This window comes from Colletotrichum paranaense (genome assembly GCF_030867605.1).
Source record: "Colletotrichum paranaense strain IMI 384185 chromosome Unknown Scaffold_1.1, whole genome shotgun sequence".
In the NCBI taxonomy this organism is placed as follows: Eukaryota; Fungi; Ascomycota; class Sordariomycetes; order Glomerellales; family Glomerellaceae; genus Colletotrichum; species Colletotrichum paranaense.
The window spans coordinates 542,478-568,955 of NW_026848959.1; the positions used below are offsets into that span (position 1 = coordinate 542,478).

Here is a 26,478-nt window from a genome sequence, read left to right on the forward strand (position 1 = left end):
CTTCATATCGACACCGCCAATCCTTGGTCTAGTCGGAGTAACTCTCTCAGCGTTTCCCTTTTCTCCTGTTTTTCTTGTTCTTCGGTTTCTTCCCCCTGTTTCCGCCACCGCCTTGCTGAGGCTGAATTGGAGCCGGCGCAGGAGGCCCCTCTACCTCGTCAGGCCTCTCTACCTCATCAGACCCCTCCTCCTCGTCGACCTCCTCTATTGTTTCAAGCCTCTCTTTTCTTCCAGATTCCTTAATCTTTCCGGGCCTCAATGGCTTGAGTGGCTCCGCAACCCTGGGCTCAGTCACGAAGAAGCTCAGTACCTTCGAGAAGCCCTTGCCGAAGTAGTTGGCCATGAAGAACGCCGCGAACATGATGAGCATCTTCTAGACGCGTTTCGGATTCGCCAACCACATCCAGAACTTCAGCCGCTCTGTCCAAAGATCCTGGTGCTCTTTCTGCCAACATCTACAGCGGCCCCAAATTTCTCGCAGCCATCTCTCAACCCGCCCGAACAAAAAGTCGTATGCCGGAAAAACGACTGGTCGATAGAAGCGCCATACCAAACGGCAGAGCGATACGGTCATAGTTGGGTCATAGACGAGAAATGCCAGGAGGCAGCAGTAGACGAGCTCCTGGCGAAAAAGATCCGATATCCAGTAAGAAACGTCGAGAATCTGTGTGGTATTCATGTTGACTGTTGGCCAATCCTATCGTCCAGTACCCATTGTGCGCTCCAAAGCAGCCGTGCCATCATAAACCATTAACGCCTTGTCCTCAGTTGTCGAACCCATCGCCGTCGGGCTGCAACACAAATCCCAGAGACCCTTGAACGCCGATCCTAATGCTACGAATAGGTTTGCAGGGGAAGTTAATTTACTGGCGGGTGGTGAAGTCGATCTCGTGCTCAGATCGGTCATACGTGGTTGTGGCTGCCTTATCACATGTGCAGGCATCTAAGAAGGGTGTTAGCCATCATGCGAACGAGAGAAGAGAAGATCAATGAACATACCTGCGGGACGAGATCCGCAGGAGCAGGTCTCGCCGGATGGCTTAGTGTTCTCTGTGGCGGCACGGTCGCAAGTGCATTCTCCAACGGGGCGGGCTCTGCACGAGCAGCGAGGTCCGGCGACAGCATTCTCGGAGGCGGCCTTGCTGCAGGTGCAGTGGAGGGCAGACTGCTTGCCGCAGGAGCAGGTAGCTTGCTGGGCTGAGGAGCAAGACGGGTTAGCTTGTAAAGTTTTGGTAGTGTCATTGTCGGTTATGGATGGTTTGAGAATGATATTGTGTTCAAGGACGAGAGGGATGTCGAGATGATGTTGAAGTTGAGGGATCGGGGGATCAGGGGATGAGAAGTACATACCACAGACGCACTCGGCGCTCTTGCCGCAGCAGGTGGAAGCCTTGGTGACAGTCATTGTGACTGTTCAGTGGGAAGGTGAGGTTGGTAGAGGGTAGGATAGCAAGTAGAAACTGATTCTGAATGTAGAAGAAGTCGGGAGCGATGTGAGAGTTGTCTTGGGCTGAATTGGTCTGATTTGATCTGTATCGAATGGAACAGCATTCAAAAAGGCAGTCGCAGAGGGGTCCTTTTAAGCATCTGCGATGCAGGGACGGAGGGGCCGAGTCCCGACGTCACGGTTCCTGCCCATCATGGTGGGTGATCCCTGCACTAGGTCATCAGCTACCCTTCCATTGGCTAGAGATCTTTTTGGCCAATGGCAGCAGTTCCATTTCCAACAATGTGCCCAGGTTGCATCGGGCCATTTCCATGGCCAGATCCTGCTATGTCAGCCCATGTGTGAACGGTGCAATTGCATGACAGCGGGACGGGTAACTGTCATTTGCGCCCACATCTTTTTGGTCAGCATTTGACGACGGTGGCACGGTTGGCTCGCGTGGTGTGGCATCCTGGGTTTACACCCTGTGTACAGTACGATTAGCTTTCTCCTCAATGCGGATATGGATCTCTGAGATTCTATCCGGCAACGCCCGCTGCTAAGCTACCTTACACTGCTTCTGCACCCGTTGGTTGCTTTTACTTTACTCTCGTACATTGCTTCAATTAACAATCTCATATGCTAGCAAGCCATGCGTCATTCTACTGAACCTTTTGGCCGGCTGTGGGGAGGCAAACGCAGCAATTCCTCTAGTTTGAAGGATGCCAAGTTCCCCATGGCTCCGAGAATACATACACCGCTTGCATGCGCCTGCCCGTGTTCAAGCTAGTATATCAAGTCATGCTGTTAAACGTTGTCTTGGCTTCTGGCCAACGGCAAACGTCACCTCGCAAGAAATAGAATATTAACCTTGGCTGTCTCCGTAACATCTCCCGATCCCGTTCTGTGGGTGCGGGCTCCGCTGATGCTTGATTATAATCATGAGCTGTGCCGCTTGCATGTCTTCCCATCAGAGCAACTGCCTGTCTTACTTCTGTGAGAGAGCGGCCGGTGTGCTATGCTTTGTCATGCTGATATATGATGCCATTGCTCGATAATTGCTATACATGACCACCAAGCTTTCATGAGCAGGCTTGAGTACTAGTCTTGCTATCATGAGAACACCAGTCGGCGTCGATAGCCAGGCTTCACTAGGAGCAATTCCCACCTGGACTAAGTGAACATACCGAAGGTAAATGGCTCGGGGTGAAATCCAAGTGAATCGTCCAAAAGATGCAATAGACCGTTGCCCCGGGTTCCCGCATACACGTCAACTTCCTTCATGTGCGGACCTTTGCTCCGTTTGCTCTGTCTGATGCCTGATCGAGCACTCGACGAACACTCCTGATGCCCACTCCCATCATCTCCCTTCATCTTGGGACCCGAATACGCCTCTGTTTATCCTGGCGTCCGTTTCCTGCCATTCTTTTCAACTTGACCGCCTCGCCTCAGCCTTGAACTTACTTCCCCTCCTTCCAAAATAATCAAGCGGCTCGCAATCTTTTATGTCTTGGCCTGTTTTTTTTATCCTCAAGCTTGCCAGTCACAAAGTGGACTTCAGCAGCCCTACTTCCAGGTACCTTCCAACTGCAGGGTGTTTGAGATTTCAAATCGTGAGCACCTCACTCTCGCCCACAACCTGATCAAACCTTCATTTTCTCATCTTCAAACCATCAGATACAGCAAGAAAAGGCATCCATCCCAACATCAGCTCCCGCCATCTCTCATCCCCAAAGCTCTAAGATGGTCGTCCCGACTGACCCCAAACTGCTCTCCATTCTCGCCGACAGAGGAGGCGTCAACATTAGACAGCTCGAGGTCGGATACCGTCAATTCGTCGACAAGATGGTTCCCAAAGTCTTGTGGGGAGCCAAACCCTCCAGCATCGACCTCATTCACCCTCACGAGCCCTTCATCGCCCGCCGCGCCTACAAGCTCACCTTTGACGAGCCTCCCAAGACCGGCATACTCAAGCAGCTCATTCTCGACATCAAGTTCGGTCCCAGCCCTATGAACGCTGGCGTCTTTGTCAACATCACCAACCCCGTCGGCAACGTCTCCACGTTTGACACGGCAGGGCGTTGTCAAGAGATCGCTCGCTCTTGGCTCCCCGATCTGGTCCCCCGCGTCATCCGCGTTGGTGTCTATGAGACGGATGATGGCGATGTCGATTACATCGTGACAGAGCACATCCCCAACACAGTGACCCTCGACAAAGTCTGGTCCTCCCTCACCCCTCAGTCGCAGGACCGCATCATGGGCCAGCTCGTCACTGCGCTTGAAACCCTCCAGAAGGAACATGGCTTCTCTGAGAAGGATATTGAAGAGGCGCTCAGGGCCGTCGATCTGTCCGGCAACATCGACTACACCGCCCCCGTCGTCCTCAACGGTCCCAAGACCCCCGAGCCGATTCCCCTGGACCATATCCCCGCCTGGCCTCCGCAGTTCACCTCGCAGAAGCGCATCCGCCTCCTTCTCCAGCGCTACGCCAACGAATTTCGTCCCGCCCGCCACCACTCCCCAGCCACCACCTTTGCGGAGCGCAAAGACGGCAGCTTCTTCATCAAGTTCCCCGGCACAGATCACGCGATGGACGTCCAGAGCCTCACATGCAGACACATCCAGGAGCTCGGCAGGGCCCTCGTCCTCTGCCACATGGATCTCGAGCCCCGCAACATACTCGTCAAGCTCGTCGAGCAGCCCACCAGCCCTGACGGCAAGCCCGAGAAGGAACTCCAGCTGGCCGGCATCGTCTCCTGGCAAAAGGCCACTTTCGCCCCCTTCTCCATGGAGCGAGGTCTTAAGGACGCGCTGCTCGGCTGCCAGTTCAACTCGAACTACGCGTGGTACAGGCTCTTTGTCGAGCGCACCAAGCACCTGATCCCGGATCGATCCTCCAATGCTAACGAGCATGTGTTGGCGGCCATGGTGAGCATGCGCTTCGCTGCTCGTGCGCTGAAATGCAACTACACGACGATAGCCCACCAGCAGCATTTCTATGCCATGGAGAAGATTACCATGACCTCAAACCGGAAGGAAGGATGGGTCAGAATGCCTGGCGCCCAGGACCATGAGTCGCCTTCGGACTCGGAGTACCGAGAGGTGGGCAATGGTCTTGTGCGCAAGCTGCTCTATAACCACTTTCAGACAATTCCGAGACACAGCTGGCCACAGAGGATTGTGGATGCCTTTGCCCAGTATGATGCTTGAGCTGTCGATTCTTGGACAGTCTTTGTCGTGTCGTGGTCACCGGGGAAAGCTACGTTCTTCTGATGACATTAGGAGTAAGAGAGAAAATCTCTTCACGCTTGGGCAGTGCGAATGTTTGCAGAAGACAACGAAGACTGTCCTCGGCCATCACCTGCTTTGTATCCTGGAAGGAACGTCATCTTTCCGAAAGTACATAGGGCGTGGGACTGATATGGGGGTTATCGGCATTGTATCAGGGGGAGATAAACGCGCCTAGTAGACTAGCAGACAACTAGGTCTAGACAGCCTCTCACTCAATCGATTGTCCATGACATTGCATTTACGCCTTGTTCGTCGCCGTCCTGTGCTCTTGGTTTATTGGTGCCGATTTGACATGGCGGGGCAAGGAGCTGAACATTAGGAGTGAATATCGTGCTTACTAAGCCAGGTATCTGTTTCATCAAGGGTCAAAGCTCTGTGGACACTCTGAATCCCTTGGTCACACCAAATTGAACCGCTTTCTTCTTGCAATGTCTCTACTCTGAGGCCGCTGTGACTAATATGTTGCTGCAAAGCCAGACAAGGCTCATTATCCCACAGTTCAAAGCTTACCAGATGCTTTCCAATCCATGATTGGCGAGGCAACACCCCCGACGATGTTGACTCTCGGATGTGAAGGACACTGGATCTCAAATTCACCTTATTCCGATCTTGGAGCGTGGTATGGGAATCTCCCATCCATCTCATGATTGCTTTTATCTTCGGGATGGCCGAGCCAAACGCATCAGAAGTGTTGCAACTGGACTCTCACCCAGGATGAATTACCTTTCTACCTTACTCATTGCTTTGCTTGGAGTCAAGCCTAGCTTCAAACCTCAACTCATGCCACAGAATATTTCGGCAACGCCTCTAGTCCTTGGGGCTCTCACTTAGAGATGAGTGTGTGGTTTGCTCTGAAAGTATCGCAATATCCTAGAGTGTTCTGTCAAGGCCAGACACAAAGCTCTCTTCCATCGAAACCCAGCGAACAGGTAAAAGATAGAAGGCCTGAGTCCTCAGTCCCCCATGTTACTTATTGTCTCACGACATCACCAAGGACGGCAGCAGAGGCCAATTGTAATGTTTCCCCGTAGTGCATGAAGTTACACGAGGGTACTTGCAGTGAGCCTCCGGTTCAGCTTTCTCCTCACGTAACTACTTCCAAGGACTTCCAAGGTTCTCTTTTCTCTCTTTCAACGGCCAGTGGCATTAGGAAGGAAGGCCTATCCGGCATCCTGCCGCATTCACTTGCCTTCGTCCAGGGACCTTACTTCCTTCCCATTTTCACGTTTCGTATTTCTCTCAATTCTTCAAGGCTGCTCACTTTCTACTTTCCTTAGCCTTTTGCCCTTCAATACCTTCTACTCTTTCTCTCATTTCCCCTTCTTTCCCTCCTTTCCTCAAACGTCTTTCCTTCACTCAGTTTGTTGAGGGCACTAGAGGATATGCGATCCATCTAGCAACCATGGCGAAGCTTCGCGGCTTCATGATCTTTCTTTTGATATCAACCATCGCCGACGCAAATCTCGCCACGTTCTGTCACTCTGCTGTCGAGCCATCGTTGACCTCATTCTCGGACGACGGGTACTTGCAGACTCTGGCAACGACTCGAGCTCCCCAGGAGCCTGAGAGCGCCCCGGCCGGGAAAATCCTGCCAGAAGAGCAGGCTAGCCAGAAGCAGGATGATATAGCCCTTCACCAGATGTGGGCAAGACAGAACCTCACGCAAGTACAAAGTTCACTGCGCCTAGATTGACGCTAACCATATGGTCTAGACCACCCGCCGAAGCGACAATTCAAGTCACCACCGTCACTGTTGTCCGAACGGTGACTGTCGAGCTTGCTAGCCGAACCGAAGTGATCTGGGCGCCTCTTCAGCAGACCTTGACTTTCATCAATCCCACCCTGGTCTTCGAGACGAATATCGTTACCGCGTCGCAACCTCGAAATATTGCAGTGAGAGACGCGGCAGACGCCATCGCATCGGATCAAACGGCGATTTCCGAAATATCCTCGACCGACACGCACTACCTTGAAGGTACTGGCTTCTCATCGCACTCGGCTCCTGTTCGGAGGCAGACCCCAGCTTCAATCAATAGGGTTTCCGTAGTCACCATCGAGATCACGACCACAATAGTGGCGAGCGGCACCATCGTCCGCACTGTCACCATCTTCGAACCTATATTCGTTTCTGTGACGAAGACGCCTACTCTGACGTCGACGATCTTTACAACCACGACCCTTCCCATTAAGGATGGAGGTTCCAACTCACCTGCGATCGCACCATCTCCACCGGCTAGCCACAAGGTCATTTCCAGCGATGGCGCTCAGCAGACTCCATCGTTTGTAGGCCTCAAATCTTCTTCTGTCACGGCAACGACGCCAAAAGCCCTTGAACCCACAGAGCTTTCGGTCGTCTCCAACACCATAGGCGCAGCCGAGAGCAGTCGCATCCGCTCAGAATCCGATACTCCTCGCAGTACCTTCACATCATCCTCAGTACTTCCAAGTCCATCGCCTGTGACCAATGACGGTAACTCAGCAAGGGTTGGGCCCGCAGCGAGCAGTAGTCCCTCTATGAGATCAACTTCGACGACGGCTGTTCCACCCTTTACGGAAACTCTTCTTCCTCCAACTGAGCGCACTGCCAGGCCATCGTTGAGTCCTGGAGTAATCGCAGGCGTCGCTGTAGGCGCAACCTTTGCTCTCACAGCTCTGATCCTGCTATTCCTCTGCATACGTCGACAAAGGTCCAAACGCAGGCGACATCTTCAGTTGAACGAAGACGACCGTTACATGACATCTGCCATAGCTGCTACCGCTATGATGAATCGGCCGACATCTAACGCTCCAGCCTACGATCGACCTTGTCATATGCCGCGAACCGAAGGCAGCAGTGGCAAAAGTTCCGAAGAAGAGCAGGTGCGAATTGTCATTCAGCCCGTCCCCAAGAAAAGAAGCATGAGCAGCGTGCTCTCGGCCATACCAAAGGTTTGGCCTCGACCACCGGGATATACCGGCAAGGCATACAGCTTTTCTGCAGGCGGGAGCGGCGAAACGACTCCAAGGGAGCCGGTAGGATGGAGCGTTGAGAGCGAGTATGGAAGCTCGGGCAATCTGGATGCATCGCGAAGTGGAGGTTATCAGGAAGCCATTGCCTCGAAAGGGCCGGCAGCAACCCACTCCAGAGCAAATGACAGATGCGAGACGGGTTGGATCAGATGAACTAACGCAATGAATGGAGTAGTCATCCCAAGACTAATGACATACGGGTTGTGCTTTCTAGAAGTGTGGAAAGTTCACCGGTCGCTTTGAGTAAGATGGGGCTCTTTCGCTCACCGATGCAAATCTTACCCGCAATGCAAAGTGAGATCATACCACAATCGGTACAACCTCCGCCGACGTATCATTACTCCGTTGTGACAGAACTCAGCACACTGCATCTAGTAGCCTATTCCGAGGCCCTGCCCACCGATTCGTATGTCGCACTGCAGAATACAGTTGGGATGTTGCATTGGCACATCACTGGTGCGGGGTTCTTAAATAAGCAAGGTGAGCAGATGTTCATTCAGTCATTGTTGGATTGCACCAAAGAATTGGCTTCAACGTACTTAAAGTAAGCGCTTTCCGTCAGACATGGGCAGTTGTTCTGAGGACGATCGTCGCTATTCTTCCATGCACGAAGTTCGCCTCCGATTTCTTCAACCACCGGACCGAGCATGGCGTCTAAACTAGTGATTGGACTCCTGTTCGCGACAGCTTCAGTGCTGGGACAACATACTGAGCAGGTCGAAAGAACTTTCGACTCAATCGCTGAGCAGTATGACTTTATCGTGGTTGGGGGCGGAACGAGCGGCCTGGTCGTCGCCAACAGACTGAGCGAAGATCCCGAAAGTGAGTCTCAGCGTCGTCAATAGTCTCAAATCCAACATAGTTGATGCTGATTCTATGTGTGTACCCTCAGAAACGGTATTAGTCGTCGAATATGGAGACTTTGCCAACACAATCAACGTCACCGTGCCCTACTTTGCAACATACGACCAGTCGGCACGCCTCTACAACGTGACGTCCGTCCCTCAAACCCATCTTGGTAATCGTACATCCCGCCTGCGTATCGGTGCTGTGGTTGGCGGAGGCTCCACCGTCAACGGAATGGCTTGGGACCGTGGCTCTGAAGCCGACTATGATGCGTGGGAGGCCCTTGGGAACCCAGGTTGGGGCTGGGCGACCCTTCTCAAATATTTCAAAAAGTCGTCTACGTTCGCGCCGCCTATGGGTGAGTATGTTGAGAAGTACGGGTACGAATGGACTGAGGACGCATATGGCGATGGACCTATTGAGGTCGGGTTTCCTTCATGGCAGTGGCCGGAGTCTGGTAAGGTGACTTCTCGACGAAGTTATGCCCTCCCTGATCAATCTGCTGATGTCAATGAACAGCTCTCATGGCGCAAGCATGGGCTCAGGACATCAAAGTGCCCACGTTGAAAGACGGTGCCGACGGTGATAACGTCGGCATTGCATGGCTCCCGCAGAACTCTGGCGGTCCTAACGCAACTCGATCTACCGCCGAAACCGCGTACTTCAACCCTGTCAGCGCCCGCGAGAACTTGCATTTACTTATACGTCACTACGGTGCAGCGATAAAGTTTGAGGGGAACACAACGACCGGTGTAGTGATTGGCAGTCGTGATGGATCTGAGACCAAGTTCGTGGAATCTGGTAATGTCGTGCTTGCGGCTGGTGCAGTTCACACCCCTCAACTACTCCAGTTGAGCGGTATTGGTCCAGAGAAGCTTCTGAAGTCTCTGGATATAGACGTGGTGGTCGACTTACCGGGTGTTGGTGCGAACTTCCAAGACCATCCCTCCATCTTCATGGTTTACGACTGTGAGTTGAACAGCCACTTAAGAATTCCTTTCAGAAGGCTAATCTCTCTTCGCAAAGTTGCGAACGACACATCTATTAACCCCACCCTCATGAACAACGAAACCTTCTACAACGAGTCCTGGGCAGAGTACGAAGCCAACAGAACCGGGCCACACACACACGCCTGGGGAAACCGCGTCGTCTTCACATCCCTTCAAGACCTCGATCCAGACAACTACGAAACCATCGCAGACGCCGTCACAGCCCAAGACCCGCTGCAATATCTTCCCGAAGTCTACGCCGAGAACCCGGCACTCCTCGAAGGCTTCAGCCGCCAGCGTGAGATTCTGAGCCAGAGATTCCGCAATCCAAAGGCAGGCGTCATGGAATTTACCTGGGGCGGCGCGGAAACCGTTCCCGTAGCCCTCCAAAAACCCCTCTCGCGCGGCACAATAACCATCAACAGCACGAACCCGGACCCCGGATCCTCCAGCCCAGGCGCCGGCGGCGCACAAGTCGACTTCAACACCCTCTCGAACCCAACCGACACCCTCCTCCTCCTCCGCGCCGTCGCCAAAGCCCGCGCCTTCATGGCGAGTCCCAGCGTCGAGACGCTCGCTGCGGTGGAGATCCTCCCGGGCCCGGGCGTCACCAGCGACGCTGAGATTGAGACCCTCATGCGGGAGTCGTGGCTGTCTTCGAGCCTCGATCACCCGGTCGGCACGGCGGCGATGATGCCACGAGAGCTGGGGGGCGTTGTAGATAGTGGGTTGAGGGTGTATGGCGTCGAGGGGTTGTGGGTTGTGGATGCGAGTGTTATGCCGATGTTGCCTGCGGCGCATACGCAGGCCACTGTGTATGCTGTTGCGGAGTATGCGGCTGATCTTATCAAGGGTGTTGGGAAGTGAGTTGGTGAGGGTGGAAAGACAGGACTAGCAAACTAGCAACAGAAGTCCCATCTTCTTCACAAGCCACTAGGGTTTGCGTCGTGAATTAAGCTTGTTCCAACTTCGAGTGCTCCCATTAGCCGCTCGGATCCACCGAGACTATGGTGCGCGCTGTGTTCACACAAATCGAATGTTCAGTATGACTGGGTCATTGAATAAGAACAGTCTGTCGATGCACGCTTATATCATTGCCAGGTGACCGACCCAAAAGCCTCAGGCCCAGTCAACCTCGCTTCCCTAGCACCCATCCCTCGTCTCCAAGCCTCACAGCCAGCCATTTACTACCAAACGACTCTCATAATGAGCGTCTTCCTCAAAAGTGCATCCACTTTCTTCTTTGCCTTGTTCCTCCGCCCTTTGGAAGTCACTGCCCAAGCTCAAGCATCCATCGGAGGAAGCCTACCGGCGCTTTTGGTAGTCAGTACGGGCCGAGATGCTCGTTTACTGGGCTACTTGAGTGCCTACAAGCTACAATCGAGGGACTAGTATTCCGAGTCTTCTATGAGAAACGTTGCGATGGAGATGGTGTAGCGAGTGGGTCGTGTTAGTTGCCCCCTTTACCCTCGTCGTCGAGCAAACCCGTCACGGCTTCGGCCACGATCTCAGACGAATACTCTTATTGCGTCGAGAAGACTTGAAGAGAGAGGTCAAAGTAGCGCAATCGATTTCCGCTTCATCGCAAACGCTGACGACACCTATTGCTTGTCACGACCAGCTATTCACATACAATGGATTCCGCAAAGAAAGTAGGCAAACGGCAAAAGTTCAATCTTTGGTAGATTAAGTTTAGTCCAGCCGTTGCCACTAGCAGTGTATCCACAAATTACTCGTCGAACGTAAGCCGAGCTCATCGTTCACTATCGCGATGTGACCTCACCCCGCCATGCAACAAACTTGCATTGGGGCCATTTTCCCTTCTTTCCCACAAGATTCGCCCGAGACATTACTGCAGATTCACAAGAAACCCCACCACGGCTCATAATCGTGGCGAAAAAAATAAATAAAGATTAGGCAATCACCAAACACCTCCCTTGCTAGCGTTGATCGGATTCCGTTGCGAGGCCCCGGGTGGGGGGGAGCTTGGAACCATGGGAGCAATGGGAGCTTTCTTCAGTGAAACCATACAAGCACACCAATGGGACGGCGTTGATATCTTCGATACCCTGGAACCAAGTGGTCTCAGGGTCGCATCGCACCACGTACCGAGCATCTCGAGTCGGACTGGTGCGAGAGGGGGACTGCATGTCTAGTCTAAGTCTGCCGGTCCAGATCGCCTAGTTGTCTTGGCGTGTATCCTTACCTGCATGATGGTATATCCACAGATCGCGCCCGTCTTTTCCCTTTTTTTCTTTTCTTTTTTTTTTTCTTTGGGGTTGTTTAAAAGCTTCTTGCGCTGCTGTTCTTTTTCCTTTGATTATGAGTTGACTTGCTCACGGCGGCTTCCTTACTTGAGGTTTCCCGACTTTTTGTAGCATTGAAGGGGGACTAGTTTCCAGAGAAGGCCGCAATCATGGCAAAAGCGGACCTTGTCGAGATGCAGCAGCAAAAGGGCGGCTACGACGCCGTCAACACGACGAGCTCTTCGGGCAACGCAGACGACGGCGCCAAGAACAACCACCACGAGAGCGGCGCCTACCCATACACGACCGATGGCGGCACGGGCGACTCGACGCTCAGGGTAAGTCACAAGCGCAGTCTTCCTTACCGATATCACGAACGGCAACTAACACGGGTACTTGCTGCTAGCGTCTCTTCTCCTTTTGGCAGCTCTTGGCCTTTGCCCTAATCTTCATGTCCTCGTGGGAGGTCATGGCGATGGACATGGGAGCGACATTCTACAACGGCGGACCGCAGACGCTGGCGTGGGGTATTGTTCTCGTCGTCGTCGGCGCCATGGCGCAGGCGCTCTCCATGGCTGAGCTTGCGACCATCCAGCCCATTGCGGGAGCGCAGTACCACTGGACGCATTTCCTTGCGCCAGAGAAGCACCGGCGGTTCATCACGGTATGTCTCTCTCTCTCACACCACACGTCTTCCGGGATCCAGACTGACATCGGCTACCCTCGCAGTGGATGCAGGGCTGGGTAACCTGGTTCGCCTGGGTTTCCGCCCTCGCGGGCTCCGCCGCCTCGGAAGCAAACATCATGATCGGCCTCGTCAGCACAAACTACCCCTCGTACACCTTCCAACCCTGGCACATCACCATGGTCATCATTGCCCAGCTCGTCGCCTGCGCCCTCATCAACATGTACGCCTTCCGCACCATCCCCTGGATGGAGCTCCTGGCGGGCGTCCTGCACGTCGTCCTCTGGCTCGTCTTCGTCGTCGTGCTGTTGACGCTCGCGCCCCGCGCCTCGGCTGAATTTGTGTTCTTCGAGCGCACTGTTTCCTCCGGGTGGACGAATGGCTTTGTGAGCTGGAATATCGGCATGTTGGTCCCCGCGTGGGGGTTCATTGGGTTTGATGGTGTTGTGCACATGGCGGAGGAGACGAAGAAGGCGAAGCAGGCTGTTCCGCGCGCGATGCTGTGGACGATTATACTGAACGGCGTGCTTTCGTATGGGATTATCCTCGCCATCCTGTTTGGCATGGGCGGCGACCCGGCCACGACGGAGGCGATTCTGAGCTCCGACTACCCCATCATCCCCTTACTCTTCAACGCCGCGGGTCCCGCTGCGGGCACAGCCATGGTCGTCGGCCTCCTCGTCATCACTTTTTGCGTCGTCGCCGCCTCGCTGGCGTCCGTGTCGCGCATAACATGGGCCTGGGCCCGCGACGGCGGGCTGCCGCGGTACTTTGCCAAGATCCACCCGACGCACCGCGTACCCATCCGCTCCGTCTGGCTGCCGTGCGTCATCGTCACCTGCCTGTCGCTCTTCACCGTCGGCAACAACGCGACGGCGACGGTGTTTTCGGCGTTTACTGCGCTGTCGTCGCTGGGGTTGTATGGCTCGTACATCATCGCCATTTCCTGTATGCTCCACGCCAGGCTGACGGGGCGGATCGGACATGGGGCCGGGTATCAGGTGCAGTACGGCGGGTGGTCGTTGCCGAGGGGTTGGGGAACGCCGATTAATGTGTATGCGCTGCTGTGGTCGATGTATTTGAGCGTGTGGTTGCCGTTCCCGCAGACGATTCCGGTGACGGGGACGGAGATGAACTATGCGGGGCCGATTTATGTTGTTGTTGTAGTTGGGGCGGTGAGTTTGTGGTTTACGTGGGGGAAGAAGCATTGGCCTGGGTTGAACAAGAGTGCCATTGATAATGTGGTGGCGTATAATTGAGAGTGAGTTGAGATGGGAAAGTCTGGTTCAAACCAGACTTTGTAGATGATGAGTTGTTAGACTACTATAGAGCCTCGTGGAGTTGTGCAATTCGACTCAAGTCTTCGATGGAATTCCTGGCACGAAGAGTAGAAATGAGAGTGATGGGTTGCTTGATCTGATGGATCTCAGTACGATTAGCTTGAGAGACTTGGCAACCGGCGACTCTTCTCGTTGACCGTGTCCTCGATAGATACGGCCAACCTATTCTCATCTCAGAAAGCCGGTGCCTGGGAATTACACGCGGCCGTGATGACTGGCCACATCAGGCACCGACGGCCTGGGTAAGAGCATTGCGTACGTGGGCCACGAATGCCACGCTGACATGAGGTGAGATGTGGCATCTCCCATCGACAATGTGTCCGCATCATACACCAGGACCCGGGTATCTGGCATTTGATCTCGCGATGCTGATCCAACAGACAAGTCTCGGTGAAAGGTGAAGATGGAGCATCCATGAGTGGGTTGTGTCCCAAAGCGGCAAGATGCGGAGAGAAGCGGCAAGGTGGAACAAGGCCCCGATCGTCGGGCGGGACCGAAGGGCGCTAGCAGACGTCACATGGCGCTCAGATACGGGGGATGCCTGGAAGCAAAACACGGTGCCTGTATCGGTCGTGGATGTTGTAGGTATTTGGGTGTAGACTGTAGACGGTAGTCAAGGACTCGTTGTATCTAGAAGCGTTAGATGGAGGGAACATGTTTGCTCGGTGAGTCAAGCCAGGAACCAGACCTTGCTGCGAATGAACACATGTCCATCTATGCCAAACAGGGGCGTTGAAAACGAGGTGACCAGAAGGTCTCGTGAGTATTTAGAGGGCCGTCTCTAACCTCGGTGAGCCTTGTTGAACAGTTCGAAAGACCTCTTTAAGTTGGCTGCCTTGGGACGATGAGATGAGAGCGGTGTCACGAATCAGCAGGTTCCCTGTCTTCTTCCCTTCCAATTGTCCGGTTTCAGCTCCCTTCCTCTCCGCAGCTTACCTCATCCGTTGACCGCTCACCGTTATCGGCTTATCGCCTGCCCGAGCTGACACCGACGACAACCTTATCGCACCTTATCCAGCCCCTCGATGACGTCCACCGAGGTACCTCATCGCATTGCATCTCGCTGAAAGCACCAAAGCCAAGATCTCTCACCGGGCGCCCCCCGCCCTACTAGGTACCTAAGGAACTCTACCTTACCTTAGTCAATGTAAGGAGGTACCTTTCCCACATAATACTATGCGACAGGTACATTCCCGTTTGACCCTTGGATCCAACGGCAAGTGCCCGTGATGCCCGCTGCACCCGCCTGTTTTGTCCTCGTGCTCAGGGACCCCACCTTACCTTGCCCCCCCTAGCGAGCACCGAGCGCCGGTTGCTGCTTCCGCGTGCTGTCTGCTGTGTAAGCTGCCGTGTACCTTGCCTTACACACCCGTCCGCATCCGCAATCCTGCATCTTCCATCTGCTTGCTCCTCCACAGCTTTTGGTTGAACCCTTTTCTTTCTTTCTTCCATTCTGTCTGTCACTCCGTGTCTCGTCCCGCGGCTGGCTGACACTCATTGTCGAGATCCTACCGATACTCACACATTACCTATCAAGCTAGACGGACCTTGCAACCTCAAACGCTACCCCTCGCTGCTCATCCCATACCGTCAGCCCCCCCGCCTGACGTCGGCTTGTGCTCCCTGCGACAGCTGCGCGCGCTGACCGAGCCGTGCAAAGCTACCTGTGCCGACAACGCTCTTCCATCTCTTCTTTAGTTCTGAGCAAACCTTCTTCTTCCCTCTTACACCTCTACCTCCTCTCCACCTTGACGACCTTATCGAGCCCTCATATCGCAACCATGTTTGACATATTCGCCCACCTCTTATCGTGAGTTCCCCTCTCCTCCAGGCATGCGCAATGGGTGCCAGCATACCTCCATGACACTTGCGATACCCTCGGCGCGGCTTGAACCCCACAAGCCTCAACCTTCAGTCCTGCTGGGACACTTTGAACCGCTCGACTTACATGAAATTCCACCTCATAGATCCATCGCTTCCTTCCTCTTCCCCCTCTTCGCCTCTTACAAGGCCCTCAAGACCTCCGACCCGGCACAACTGACACCATGGCTCATGTACTGGGTCGTCCTCGCCTGCGCACTCCTCGTCGAGTCCTGGACTGAATGGATCCTCGTCTGGTACGTTCTGACTCGCAGACTGCAACCAACATCCAGTCTCCCTCTTCCGACCAACCACTAACACCAGCCACAGGATCCCCTTCTACGCCTATATCCGCCTCTTGTTCCTCCTCTATCTCGTCCTTCCCCAAACCCAAGGCGCCCGCATCATCTACCAAACCCACGTCCACCCTTTCCTGCAAGACAACGAGGCCCAAATCGAAGAGTTCATCTCCGAGGCCCACGACAAACTGAAAGCCGCCGGCATCGCCTACCTCAAACGCGCAATCGAGCTCATCAAGACAAACGTCCTAGGCCTGCCCCCAGGCGACCCCGAACCCGCGCCCCAGCCCTCCGCTGCAGCCGCTTCTGCCGGTCACCCACCGCAGTCCTACACGCAGTCCCTCCTCGCCCGGTTTAGCGTCCCCGCTGCGCGCTGGGCTCCCGCTGCCGGGACAGGCCACACAGGCGCCGACTTTTACAACCTCCTCGCTGGCGCCTACTCCGCCGCTACCGGTGGGGGACAGCACCAGGACCTGTCCAAGTCCGGCTCCATTATCCCGCCGAACCTCCAGGGTGGCGAGAGGACGAGCTTCATCGCCGCCCAGCGTGAGCGTCTCGCCTTCCTCCTCAAGGCTCTCGAGCGTGAGGAGGCAGCGACGTCAACGTCGGCGCATCCCGAAACTTTTAGTCGCTCCCTGGGGAGCATGCAGCTCGACGGCAGCGAGGAGGAGGAAGTGACGCAGAGACCGCCGAGCGCGCACAGCGGACTCAGCAAATCGCGGAGTGAGACCGATTTCGAAAAGATTGATGCCGAGAGCGGGGCCGAAGACCTCGGTGGCGATGACGAGGACGGATCCGTTAGGCGGAGACAGACGAGCGGGGGATCGTCGTGGATGCCGTGGGGATGGGGCGCTACACCGACGGCTGAGAATCCCGAGGGTGGATCTAGCTCGGGCGTGCACAAGTGATTGCCGCCCTTCGGATGTGACAACGGCGTTTGTCAATGGGAAATGGAGTTCTTTGCGCGGCGGTTTATGGTAACTTTTGCATGATTTAGATGTTCGGCTTGGGCGAGGGATATGGAGTCATGGTCGATTTATGATACACCCGAGAGTGGATGTCATTCCGGGACCAGCAAAAGCCTGCGCTCCCGCACGATTCCCAACCAAAGGGGGGCTGAATAGACCTGGGAGTCGCTTTCAACAGCCGACCACCGATCCTGAGAAAGTGGCCTCTGTAGTGATCGTGTCCTAATGTTTTGATTGACCGCTATGCAAAGGTCTATGCATCTACAGCCCTTACCCCTATCCCGAGGAGGGCCATGATATACGTCTAATATTACAGTTGAGATTCATACTCTTGCGACCCATCTTACACATATCCCACCCATCTAGTTTTATTTATACAAGTTTTTTTTATCCATAAGGTCTTTGCGGGCTCGCACGATGCCCGTCACGTTCCCCAACAGCGCGGAACTGACCTCTTTGTAAGGTTTATCGTCCTTGGGCGCCAGACACTTTTAGTTGGTCTTCTTGTAAGGGTACGCCAACGGCACGTCCTTACGCGTCCAGACGAGCTTCTTGCGCTTGGTGGTGACGTGCTCGGCCCAGACCTCGTCGGCGTACTCTTTGCGGAACTGGCGGATGAAGACGGGGTCCCAGAGGTCCGAGGCGACGCCGAGGTCTTTGCAGCAGCGCATTAGGGCGTTTGACTTGCAGCCTTCGACGGCGGAGGGGAGGTTTTCGATGGAGAAGTAGCCGTTCTCGCCCTGGGCTTGGGAGATGAAGCTGTGTGGATTTGTGGGTTAGCTTTGCTTTGCTTGATGCAATATCTGGATAGTCCGAGTGAGGGGGGGGGGGGGCAAAAGTCCAAGGACATGGAAACCACGTACCGTCCTTCCGCGATGAGAGCGTATTCTCTAGTGACGACCTTCTCTCCGACGACAACATCGCCCTTGGGTACGAGGCCCCACCCGCCAGGACCAAAGGCCTGGTTGAGGATGCGGCGGTACTTGATCTCGGGGAGGTAGATTATGCCGTCGGGTTTTACCTCGACGTCGGACGGGTTGACGGGTTGGAGGAGGATGTCGACTACTTCTTTGGGGAAGCGAGCTGTGCCTAGGCCGTGATAGGATGTTGACCAGTCTATTGGCTGCTGCTGTTGCTGTGTTTGTGGCGTTTGCTGCTGCGGCTCTGGGGCGGTTTGGGATTGAGGAGTGGGAGGGACGTATGCTGGTGCTGTCGGGAACGTTGTCGTCGCGGGCGCGGGTGTGGGTTTAGGTGCCGCTGCTGCTGAGGGGGAAGAGGATGGTTTCGAGGCTTTCGCGGCTGGGGAGGGTGTCTTTTTGGCGTAGCTTGAGGTTGTTGTGCTTTTTGCGGGGGACGGGGCGGCTGCGGTTGCGGAGGCGGCTTTGTAGCGCGAGGTTGTGGCTATGCGCGCGACGGAGGTGAAGGTTGTTGCTGTTGCTGTTCGCGATGCGCGGAGGAGGGGACGCATGGTGAAGGATGCCATTGTGTGAATGAAGGCGACTTTTCGCCCTGGAGAGTGAGTTGCTTGGGAAGGATTAGATGGCTTGTCCGGGTGTAGGTGGAAGAGCTGTGGGACACGCGCGCGCGCGTGGGAGAAAGGGACGGGCGGGAGACAGAGAGCGAGAGTGAGGTGGTTGAGGGTTGCGCGGTGTCGATGATGCTCTTAGACTCCCGTGGCGGCGTGTAGCATGAAGGAGGATTAATGAAATTTGGTCGGCGCGGGTGAATGCGGCGCCCGGGAGGCGGGAGCTTGGGCCATGTTTTTGGAGCTAGAACACTGTGCGAGCGACTTTTTCTGTTCTCGTTGGCGTCAGTCCACTTTGAGCCTGGCAGTGAGTGAGATCATCAACGACAATGATATGAGTTTCGGTTCGCTTCGTGATGATGTTATTTACAGCTGATGATACAAGTGGTGTACAAGCTTTAGATGGAGGACCTAAAACTCATTCTCGAGTTGGATCATGCATCCTTTGCGTCCGTCCGGCGATCGTTGCCCTGCTGCTTCCAACAGCTCTTGAAATGCTCCATCTAAGATAGTATCAACCATTGTCAGCTTTATTTCATCATGTACCTCATTGCAGCGCGAGACAAGAAGAACATTCGGAAGAAGCAGACATACCTCGGCCGTACACTGCCGCCAGTCCTTCTTCTCGAAATAGCAATCTGTCAACTTGGCATTCTCGTCTACAGAGACAACCAAGGTGGAGGTCAAAGTTAGCGCCGTGATCCAACTGTCTGTTCGCGATCTTTTCCGCTGCGATCCGGAGAGAGAGAGGAGTCGTTGCGTACCTGCGCAACCCGTGCTGAAGATGCGCTTGTCCCTGCATGGTTGTTAGCCTTTGCTTCTTGTTTACTTGTCTCTCTCTGCTCGGTTTCCTCTTCTACCTCTGCCTTTCTACATCGTGAGCAACATCAATTTGCCGTACGAGACAAGACAAACTCGACGAGTTGAGAAGAGCAGAAGAAAGGTTCATTTTACGTACCAGTCATCAGGCTCGTCATCTTCCGTCGACGACTTCTTCGCCGTGTCGCTCTCCTGCTTGGACATTTTTTTTATTCGTCTTCCTCCTCAGAGTTAATTGTAGGTCGTTGAGCAGACGTTGTTGTCGTCTTGTGTCGGCGATTGAATTGTTTTGCAAGGTGCGAAGTGAGTTCTCATTCGAAGTAGCACCGCCGGAACTTTGTTGGGGGTCCCAAGACAGTGCCGAACCAAACCCCGAAGCTACAACGACGCTCGCTACTGAACCTCACTCACTCACCACCTTAAGACTCATCTCATCCCTCATCGCCCTCACTCACAGACTCTCACCATGGCCTCACGTAAACTCAATGTGCTGGTCTACACTGGTACCTAGTCCCCCTCCCTCAGCTATTATACCCCACATTGACTCACATACAACCCCCAGGCACCGGCACGACCGTCGAATCGGTCCGCCACTGCATCTACTCCCTCCGCCGCCTCCTCTCCCCAACCTACGCCGTCATCCCCGTCGCCGAGGCCGCCCTCCTTAAAGAACCCTGGCAGCCCACCTGCGCCCTCCTCGTCATCCCGGGCGGCGGCGACCTGGGCTACTGCCGCGTCCTCAACGGCCCCGGCAACCGGCGCATCGCCGACTATGTCCGCCGCGGCGGGGCATACCTCGGCTTCTGTGCCGGCGGGTACTACGGCAGCCGCCGGTGCGAGTTCGAAGTCGGCGATCGGACGCTCGAGGTTATTGGGTCGCGAGAGCTCGGGTTCTTCCCGGGGACGTGTAGGGGTGGTGCGTTGAAGGGGTTCGAGTACCATTCTGAGAGGGGCGCGAGGGTGGTAAGGTTGAGTGTGAAGGAGGGGTTTGGGGAGGGGGATGAAGTGTTGAGTTATTATAACGGCGGAGGCGTCTTTGTCGATGCTGAAAAGTTTGAGAATGTGGAGGTTCTTGCGCAGTATGCTGATGAGATTGCCGTTGATGGGGGAGCTGGGAAAGCGGCTGTGATACACTGCACAGTCGGGTCTGGCAATGTCATCTTGACCGGTCCTCATCCAGAGTATATTTGCCCCATGCCCCTCTCAAAACCTCGCATGCTAATAATCTACAGATTCGCAGCGGCAAACCTCAACCCCCAACCCCAAATCCCCTCTTACGAAGCCCTCGTCTCCTCCCTCGCAGCAGCCGACGCAGCCCGCGTAACCTTCCTCCGCGCATGTCTCTCCCGCCTCGGCCTGGATCTCAGCGCCGACCCCTCCGCACCGCCCTCCCTCTCGCGCATGCACCTCACCTCGGCGAACCACGTCGAGGTAGGCGAGATGCTCGCGTCCTGGGAAGAGGCCATTACCCGTGAGACCGGCCAGGGACGGGATGCCGATGAAAAAGAGGAGTACATCCGCGGCGAGCACGACGTCTTCCGCATCGAGAAGCAGTCTTCGCGGTGGGATGTCGACGAGCTCAGGCAAGCTTTGCCGTCTTCTGGTTCTGGGGAGGGAGGAGAAGGTCGGATGCTGGATTATGATGCCTTGGTCAAGGTGATTGTCCCGCACGAGGAGGAGTGGCCGGACGCCAAGGAGACGCCCAGTTTCAACCATCGTTTGTTTTACGGCTCTCTCAAGGAGTATCGTGCGATTGAGCCTGCGGCGGAGGAGTGGGGTGATACGCTCATGTATGGCGAAGTCGTTACCAGCACAAACACGCTCATGGATAAGTATGGCCCCCTCTTCGTTCTCCCTCGAGACACCATTAAAGCCCTCTTCGCTAACGGTAACTGTCTTCTAGGAACCCCAAACTGCTTGCCCACCTCCCAACCGGCTTTACTCTCACAGCGACAACGCAAGTCGCCGGCCGCGGCCGCGGCACAAACGTCTGGGTCTCACCGGCGGGTTGCCTCATCTTCTCGACCGTCATCAACCACCCGGCACATCTTGCCGCCTCTCATCCAGTCGTCTTCATTCAGTACATTGCGGCCATCGCAATCGCCGAGGCCGTCAAGTCGTACGACACAGCCTGCGGCGACGTCCCCGTGAAGCTCAAGTGGCCCAACGACATCTGTAAGTCCATCTTGACAAAATGATAAGCAGGCACTATAGATACTGTACACTGACGACGATAAAGACTGCCGCGACCCAGCCTCAACCCCCCAAGACCCCTCCTACGTCAAAATCGGCGGCATCCTCTCCAACTGCGCCTACTCCCAAGGCGCCTACCAAATCGTCCTCGGCATCGGCATCAACACGACAAACTCGCGCCCAACGACCTCCCTCAACGCCATCGCACCGGCACCACTGAAGATGGCGGGTGGCTTCCGCCTCGAGTCGCTGCTGGCACGGATCCTCACCCGCATCGAGGCGCTCTACGCGCAGTTCCGCCGCGAAGGGTTCTCGCGCGACCTCGAGGAGCGGTATTACAAGCACTGGCTCCACTCGGGGCAGAACGTCACGCTCGAGGCTGAGGCGGGCGCGAAAGCGAAGGTTGTGGGGATTACGAGGGATTGGGGTATGTTGAAGGCTGTCGAAGTGGATGGGATGGGGAGGGAGACGGGGCGGATGTGGGCGCTGCAGAGTGATGAGAATAGTTTTGATTTCTGGAAGGGGCTTGTGAAGAGGAAGTTGTAGGTCTGGATATTGTGACGGGTATTAAGTTAGGCTTGGCTTCTATGATTATCGAAGTTGTGGCTGGCGACTTCAGCTGGAGCGTGCAATAGATCTGTGCGGATCGTATCTTACTGGCTTGCTGAGTGAGTTGGATACTTTGGAGTACTTGGAAGATCATCCCGGATGACAAGTCAATGGGGTGGCTCAAGGAGGCACAGTGAGAAAGGTCCATGAGGAGCAAAACGATCGTCAATCCCCAACAGCTACAGCCGCAAAAAGGAACTCCTTCCCAGAGGCTTAAGATGGTTATACCCCTAATCCTGAAGTCAGAGCTAATGAGTTGCTGTAGCTGTTGCTTTCGAGCCTCCATGGAGTCATTCGTTTTTTCCTTTCTTATACCTGCAACACCACGCATCACATTTCTCGCCCAATTCAAGTTGACAGTTCGTCTCAGGGGATCAACTGCGGGAGTATCCGGGTGCTTACGGTCAGCGTCATGCCGCATCTGGATAGCTGCACGGAATGCATTCCGGCTTACACCCCCAAAACTAACTCATCTGACATCTCGAATAAACATCTTCAAACGCCTCCGTCATCATGCTCTGCAAGCCTTGTTCAACAATCGAGATGTCATGGGGAAATATTTACTCGTAGTCGGCTTATACGGTGCTCAAAACCCCGTCGCCAGTCTCACCATCGGCCTTCCGGAGCCCCGATCTCTCCGTCTTACACCCTCCACGTGGGAACTGTGCCGCCCGTCACCTCGGAGACAATGCGGAAACAAAAGTACGTGAGAAATCGTAACGAAACATGCCATTCTAGAGGCTTAAACCCCTCGGCCCACCCAATGATGACAGGCTGCCTGAACGTCAAACCTGTGAGGAATACACAAAGTATTAAATAACCCCAGTCTTGCGACCTCACTACAGATCATCAATCATGAGCGCAATTGAGATCCTCGGTCGACGCTTCCATCGCTCAATATCAACTAAGAGCGGTATTTCATCATCAAATCTCACGCTCAAGCTCATCGCCACTACTCAAGCTCGCCATAGATTTGCTTACCCCGCCACGCCTACCCGCAAACTCACAACCGCGCGATTCTTTGCAACATCACACCAACCCTTCAAAATGGCAACTGAAGAACTACCAAAAGTGAAGCTCTACTGGTAGCCCCCCCTCCCCTCATGACACGCTCAAATCCTTCCCTCCAACGAAGACTCACTAGTCCAAAGGCTCAACGACTCCCGCTCCCAAAACACCCTTTGGCTCCTCGAAGAACTCAAAATCCCCTACACAGTCCAACTCTTCCGCCGCGCCCCCAACCGCCTCGCGCCTCCCGAGCTCGCAGCCGTTCACCCGCTCGGCAAGGCCCCCGTGCTCGAAATCACGCCCGAATCAACCGACGAGGACCCCAGCCCTGCACCGATCCGGCTCGCCGAGAGCGGATATATCACGCAGTACCTCGTCGAGCACTTTGGCCACCGGAAGCCCGGCCTCGTGCCGTCGCGGTGGAAGGCCGGGCGGGAGGGGAAAGTCGGGGGCGAGACGGAGGCGTATGCGCGGTTTTGGTATTTGTTGCATTATGTTGAGGGGAGTTTCTTTCCTGTGATTGTGCAGTTTCTTCTCATTAATGGTAAGCACCTCTCCCTCACCTTGGATACATACTCACTTCCTGTCAACCTCTATCATATGAGATCCTGACCTAGATTGACCTGTAGTACTCAAATCATCCAACGTTCCCTTCCTAATCCGCCCCCTAACCTCCCTCGTCGCCTCCAAAATCTTTTCCCTCGTCATCTTCCCCAACGCGCAAAAGCACCTCGCCATGCTCGAGAACTATCTCAAGACCGCGCCCGGGGTATCAGCCGGCGGCGGTGGGTTTCTTTGCGGACCGGAGCTCACAGCCGCGGATATTCTCATCAGCTTTGCGCTCATCACGGCGGACGCGGAGAATGCGTGGGACTCGATGGGTAGTTGGCCTGGTGGGTCAGTGAAGGCGGCGCATCCTGTGCTGTTTGAGTATGTTGAGCGTTTGAAGAGGGAGCCTGGGTATTTGAGGGTTGTGGAGAAGGTTAAGGAGATTGAGGGGTGAAGAGGTGGTGGTAGAGAATTCCTTGATCTTGAGTTGCTGCTCCACGAGGGATCACTCGACATTGCGATGCTTCAATTGACCGTGATACTCTTCGGCAGTCGGCGTAGGCGTCTTGTGACTGGTGAGGGTCGGACCGGCGCTGAACATTCATTATCATCATCGTCATCATCATAATACTGTGATTTCCCAGAAGGAATGAAAGTTTCATCTTCAGATATCAGTCAAATTAACATGATTCATGAGCTCTCAAATTCTGAGGTATATGATGTTCAGAATGCATTGCCATCAAGATACCGTGAACTAAAGTTACCACCAAATTAAGGGTTACATGGGTATGGAACTCAGAGTGCGAGATTAGCCCAAAACATGCACCATCCAAGTCCGTCAAATGTGGAAAAGAGACTTGGAGAGAAGGATGTGAAAAGCAGTAGCACTTTTTCATGATGGTCATAGTGGTAGGGCATGCGGAGTCTCATCTCCTTTGTGAGATTCCAGCTTCGATGTCGCGTGGGATGATCACGGCAGTCTCGAGTGCAGTGAGGTGTCTGCTGTTGTACGTCGCACAGACTCCCCGGCAAATGGTTGCAGCTGGCACCGGTAGTATGGCGACATTTGATCCCACCTCACCCATGAAGAGAAGAACTCGGCCAGGACACATCTAATAAACCACCCGACCCAGATCTCCCACCCCGCCAAGCGCGAAGACAAGCTTCTAGATCGGCCCTTTCAGCTCCTCGGGAATATCCTGACAAGGCCTCTTTTAGGGACCGGATTCTAGACGCCGGGAAGCACGGTCTCCGTCATCAAGCTTCTGGCGCCCGTGAACCTTTTGTGCGCTGCCGCAGGAGCAATCGACGCAGACACACAATAGATCGCTATGGCGGGGGCGACGGGCCGGAAGCCTAGGTGTCCTCTATGCTGCCTCATCACCCCATCAGAAATCGCCATCAAAAAGGACGGTCGATTCTCTCGGTCCCTCTTGACACATCTCTCCGATGAGATGTCGTTAGCCGAGTGAACTTGAAGGGCAGAGGACGCAAAGAAGAAGCTCCGAGGATGCAGAAAGTAGCCGTGTCGGGACTACCTAGAGAAGAGTGTGGATGGGCGAGAGATGCATGACCCGACAGTGGTGGGCAGAAAATGCAATCGCCGTTGCCCGTCAACATCACCATCGCCATGAATCGTCTGGTCTTTCTGTGTCCACCGCGCAAATATCAGCTCATCCACAGACGCTACGCTCTACGACAACAGACAGAAACTGTGGGCGATTGCGTTTTGAACTATCGCAACAAACCTTGAGACGAAGCATGCCATCAGACTAGAACATTGAGAAACAAAACGGTCCCACCAATCGGCGCGGCAATCAAGCCAGGTCCTTCCGGATCGGGAAAGTCCCGGACGGCACTCCGTGCTGCCATGCCACCATCGCCTGCGGGGTGGCACATGTGGTCGCGGGATTTGCGGTGTGGAGGGGTCGAGCGAGAATGGAGGTGCATATCCAGATGCCTGCGGATAAGAGAATGCAAAAGTTTGTGTGGCATCTCTGACCCCGCATCGACGAATTCGACAGCGACTGGTGCGGGAACTCACTCGAGTTGGAGACGTCTCTTCTTTTCCCTATCTGTGTCTCGTCTCTCTTTCGAGGTTATCGTGAGATGACAGCCGGAGTTGTTTCACTCTCAGCCATCAAAATGTTTATCCCCGTTTCACCAAGATGAGATGACAGCGGAGGTGAAGCTGAAAAGGTGACAGGACACATCACTCACGAACCGTCCAAGAAAGCTGAGTAGCTGGAATGTGAATATCCATCCCCATCCCCCTCCCCCTCCATCCCCATCCCCCTCCATCGGCCTCTTCCGCCGAGAACACCAAAAGAAACAAATGTCCATCCAATCGCGATCCCAGCCGTTTAGCCTGGGACTTGCATCTGGCACAATTAACACTCACACACTCATTCACCTTCCCTTTTGCCTTTTCGGGCAGACATGGACAAGTCCACAAAACCCACACACACATCCGCACACTCAAAGGCAGACAGATAGACACATCCACACAAATATCCACCCACACATCCACGCAGGCGCACACCAGGAGCCAATGCGCCCGCGCTGACGAATTGAGTTGATTCTTCTTCACTTCGATGCGGAAACCCCTCCACACCCGGGGACGATGGGTGGGCCGGGACTCGGGAGATGCTACTCCAGGGTCCTTTGCCGGGCTAGGATGTTCGCCGCGTGAAGTCAACCCCCGGGATGGGGGGTTTTGAACGTGGTCCCGCATGCCGAGCATGGAGCTTCCTAACCTAGTAGCTGAGACCTTTCTCATATCTGCTATGAAAGACGCCAGCTCTGCTCTCAGGTGC

The 26,478-nt window shown here is 54.7% G+C and overlaps 10 protein-coding genes across 10 annotated transcripts; 6 read left to right on the forward strand and 4 right to left on the reverse strand.

Annotated features, from left to right (window-relative positions):
- Positions 1 to 46: 46 nt before the first annotated feature.
- CPAR01_00171 (uncharacterized protein) lies at positions 47 to 361 on the reverse strand (the record flags this gene model as incomplete). Its single annotated transcript, XM_060484464.1, has 1 exon — positions 47 to 361. One exon carries the CDS (start codon positions 359 to 361, stop codon positions 47 to 49), a length of 315 nt encoding a protein of 104 aa, XP_060355321.1.
- A 502-nt stretch (positions 362 to 863) lies between these two features.
- CPAR01_00172 (uncharacterized protein) lies at positions 864 to 1,405 on the reverse strand (the record flags this gene model as incomplete). Its single annotated transcript, XM_060484465.1, has 2 exons — positions 864 to 943; positions 1,000 to 1,405. The coding sequence occupies 2 exons, from the start codon at positions 1,403 to 1,405 to the stop codon at positions 864 to 866; spliced, it is 486 nt and encodes a 161-aa protein (XP_060355322.1).
- A 1,764-nt stretch (positions 1,406 to 3,169) lies between these two features.
- Positions 3,170 to 4,636, forward strand: CPAR01_00173 (uncharacterized protein; the record flags this gene model as incomplete). Its single annotated transcript, XM_060484466.1, has 1 exon — positions 3,170 to 4,636. One exon carries the CDS (start codon positions 3,170 to 3,172, stop codon positions 4,634 to 4,636), a length of 1,467 nt encoding a protein of 488 aa, XP_060355323.1.
- Positions 4,637 to 6,119: 1,483 nt separating this feature from the next.
- On the forward strand, positions 6,120 to 10,428 carry CPAR01_00174 (GMC oxidoreductase; the record flags this gene model as incomplete). The annotated part of the gene is made up of 7 exons (XM_060484467.1): positions 6,120 to 6,358; positions 6,430 to 7,865; positions 8,105 to 8,270; positions 8,451 to 8,548; positions 8,619 to 9,029; positions 9,092 to 9,541; positions 9,599 to 10,428. The coding sequence occupies 7 exons, from the start codon at positions 6,120 to 6,122 to the stop codon at positions 10,426 to 10,428; spliced, it is 3,630 nt and encodes a 1,209-aa protein (XP_060355324.1).
- Positions 10,429 to 11,977: 1,549 nt separating this feature from the next.
- Positions 11,978 to 13,751, forward strand: CPAR01_00175 (LPXTG-domain-containing protein; the record flags this gene model as incomplete). The annotated part of the gene is made up of 3 exons (XM_060484468.1): positions 11,978 to 12,145; positions 12,214 to 12,471; positions 12,537 to 13,751. The coding sequence occupies 3 exons, from the start codon at positions 11,978 to 11,980 to the stop codon at positions 13,749 to 13,751; spliced, it is 1,641 nt and encodes a 546-aa protein (XP_060355325.1).
- A 1,862-nt stretch (positions 13,752 to 15,613) lies between these two features.
- CPAR01_00176 (HVA22 family TB2/DP1 protein) lies at positions 15,614 to 16,899 on the forward strand (the record flags this gene model as incomplete). The annotated part of the gene is made up of 3 exons (XM_060484469.1): positions 15,614 to 15,642; positions 15,800 to 15,949; positions 16,023 to 16,899. The coding sequence occupies 3 exons, from the start codon at positions 15,614 to 15,616 to the stop codon at positions 16,897 to 16,899; spliced, it is 1,056 nt and encodes a 351-aa protein (XP_060355326.1).
- Positions 16,900 to 17,450: 551 nt separating this feature from the next.
- CPAR01_00177 (uncharacterized protein) lies at positions 17,451 to 18,442 on the reverse strand (the record flags this gene model as incomplete). Its single annotated transcript, XM_060484470.1, has 2 exons — positions 17,451 to 17,718; positions 17,823 to 18,442. The coding sequence occupies 2 exons, from the start codon at positions 18,440 to 18,442 to the stop codon at positions 17,451 to 17,453; spliced, it is 888 nt and encodes a 295-aa protein (XP_060355327.1).
- A 476-nt stretch (positions 18,443 to 18,918) lies between these two features.
- Positions 18,919 to 19,507, reverse strand: CPAR01_00178 (uncharacterized protein; the record flags this gene model as incomplete). Its single annotated transcript, XM_060484471.1, has 3 exons — positions 18,919 to 18,987; positions 19,079 to 19,280; positions 19,443 to 19,507. The coding sequence occupies 3 exons, from the start codon at positions 19,505 to 19,507 to the stop codon at positions 18,919 to 18,921; spliced, it is 336 nt and encodes a 111-aa protein (XP_060355328.1).
- Positions 19,508 to 19,769: 262 nt separating this feature from the next.
- Positions 19,770 to 22,042, forward strand: CPAR01_00179 (biotin-protein ligase; the record flags this gene model as incomplete). Its single annotated transcript, XM_060484472.1, has 5 exons — positions 19,770 to 19,806; positions 19,866 to 20,484; positions 20,536 to 21,135; positions 21,207 to 21,478; positions 21,543 to 22,042. The coding sequence occupies 5 exons, from the start codon at positions 19,770 to 19,772 to the stop codon at positions 22,040 to 22,042; spliced, it is 2,028 nt and encodes a 675-aa protein (XP_060355329.1).
- Positions 22,043 to 22,960: 918 nt separating this feature from the next.
- Positions 22,961 to 24,116, forward strand: CPAR01_00180 (glutathione S-transferase; the record flags this gene model as incomplete). Its single annotated transcript, XM_060484473.1, has 3 exons — positions 22,961 to 23,190; positions 23,257 to 23,657; positions 23,743 to 24,116. The coding sequence occupies 3 exons, from the start codon at positions 22,961 to 22,963 to the stop codon at positions 24,114 to 24,116; spliced, it is 1,005 nt and encodes a 334-aa protein (XP_060355330.1).
- Positions 24,117 to 26,478: the final 2,362 nt, after the last annotated feature.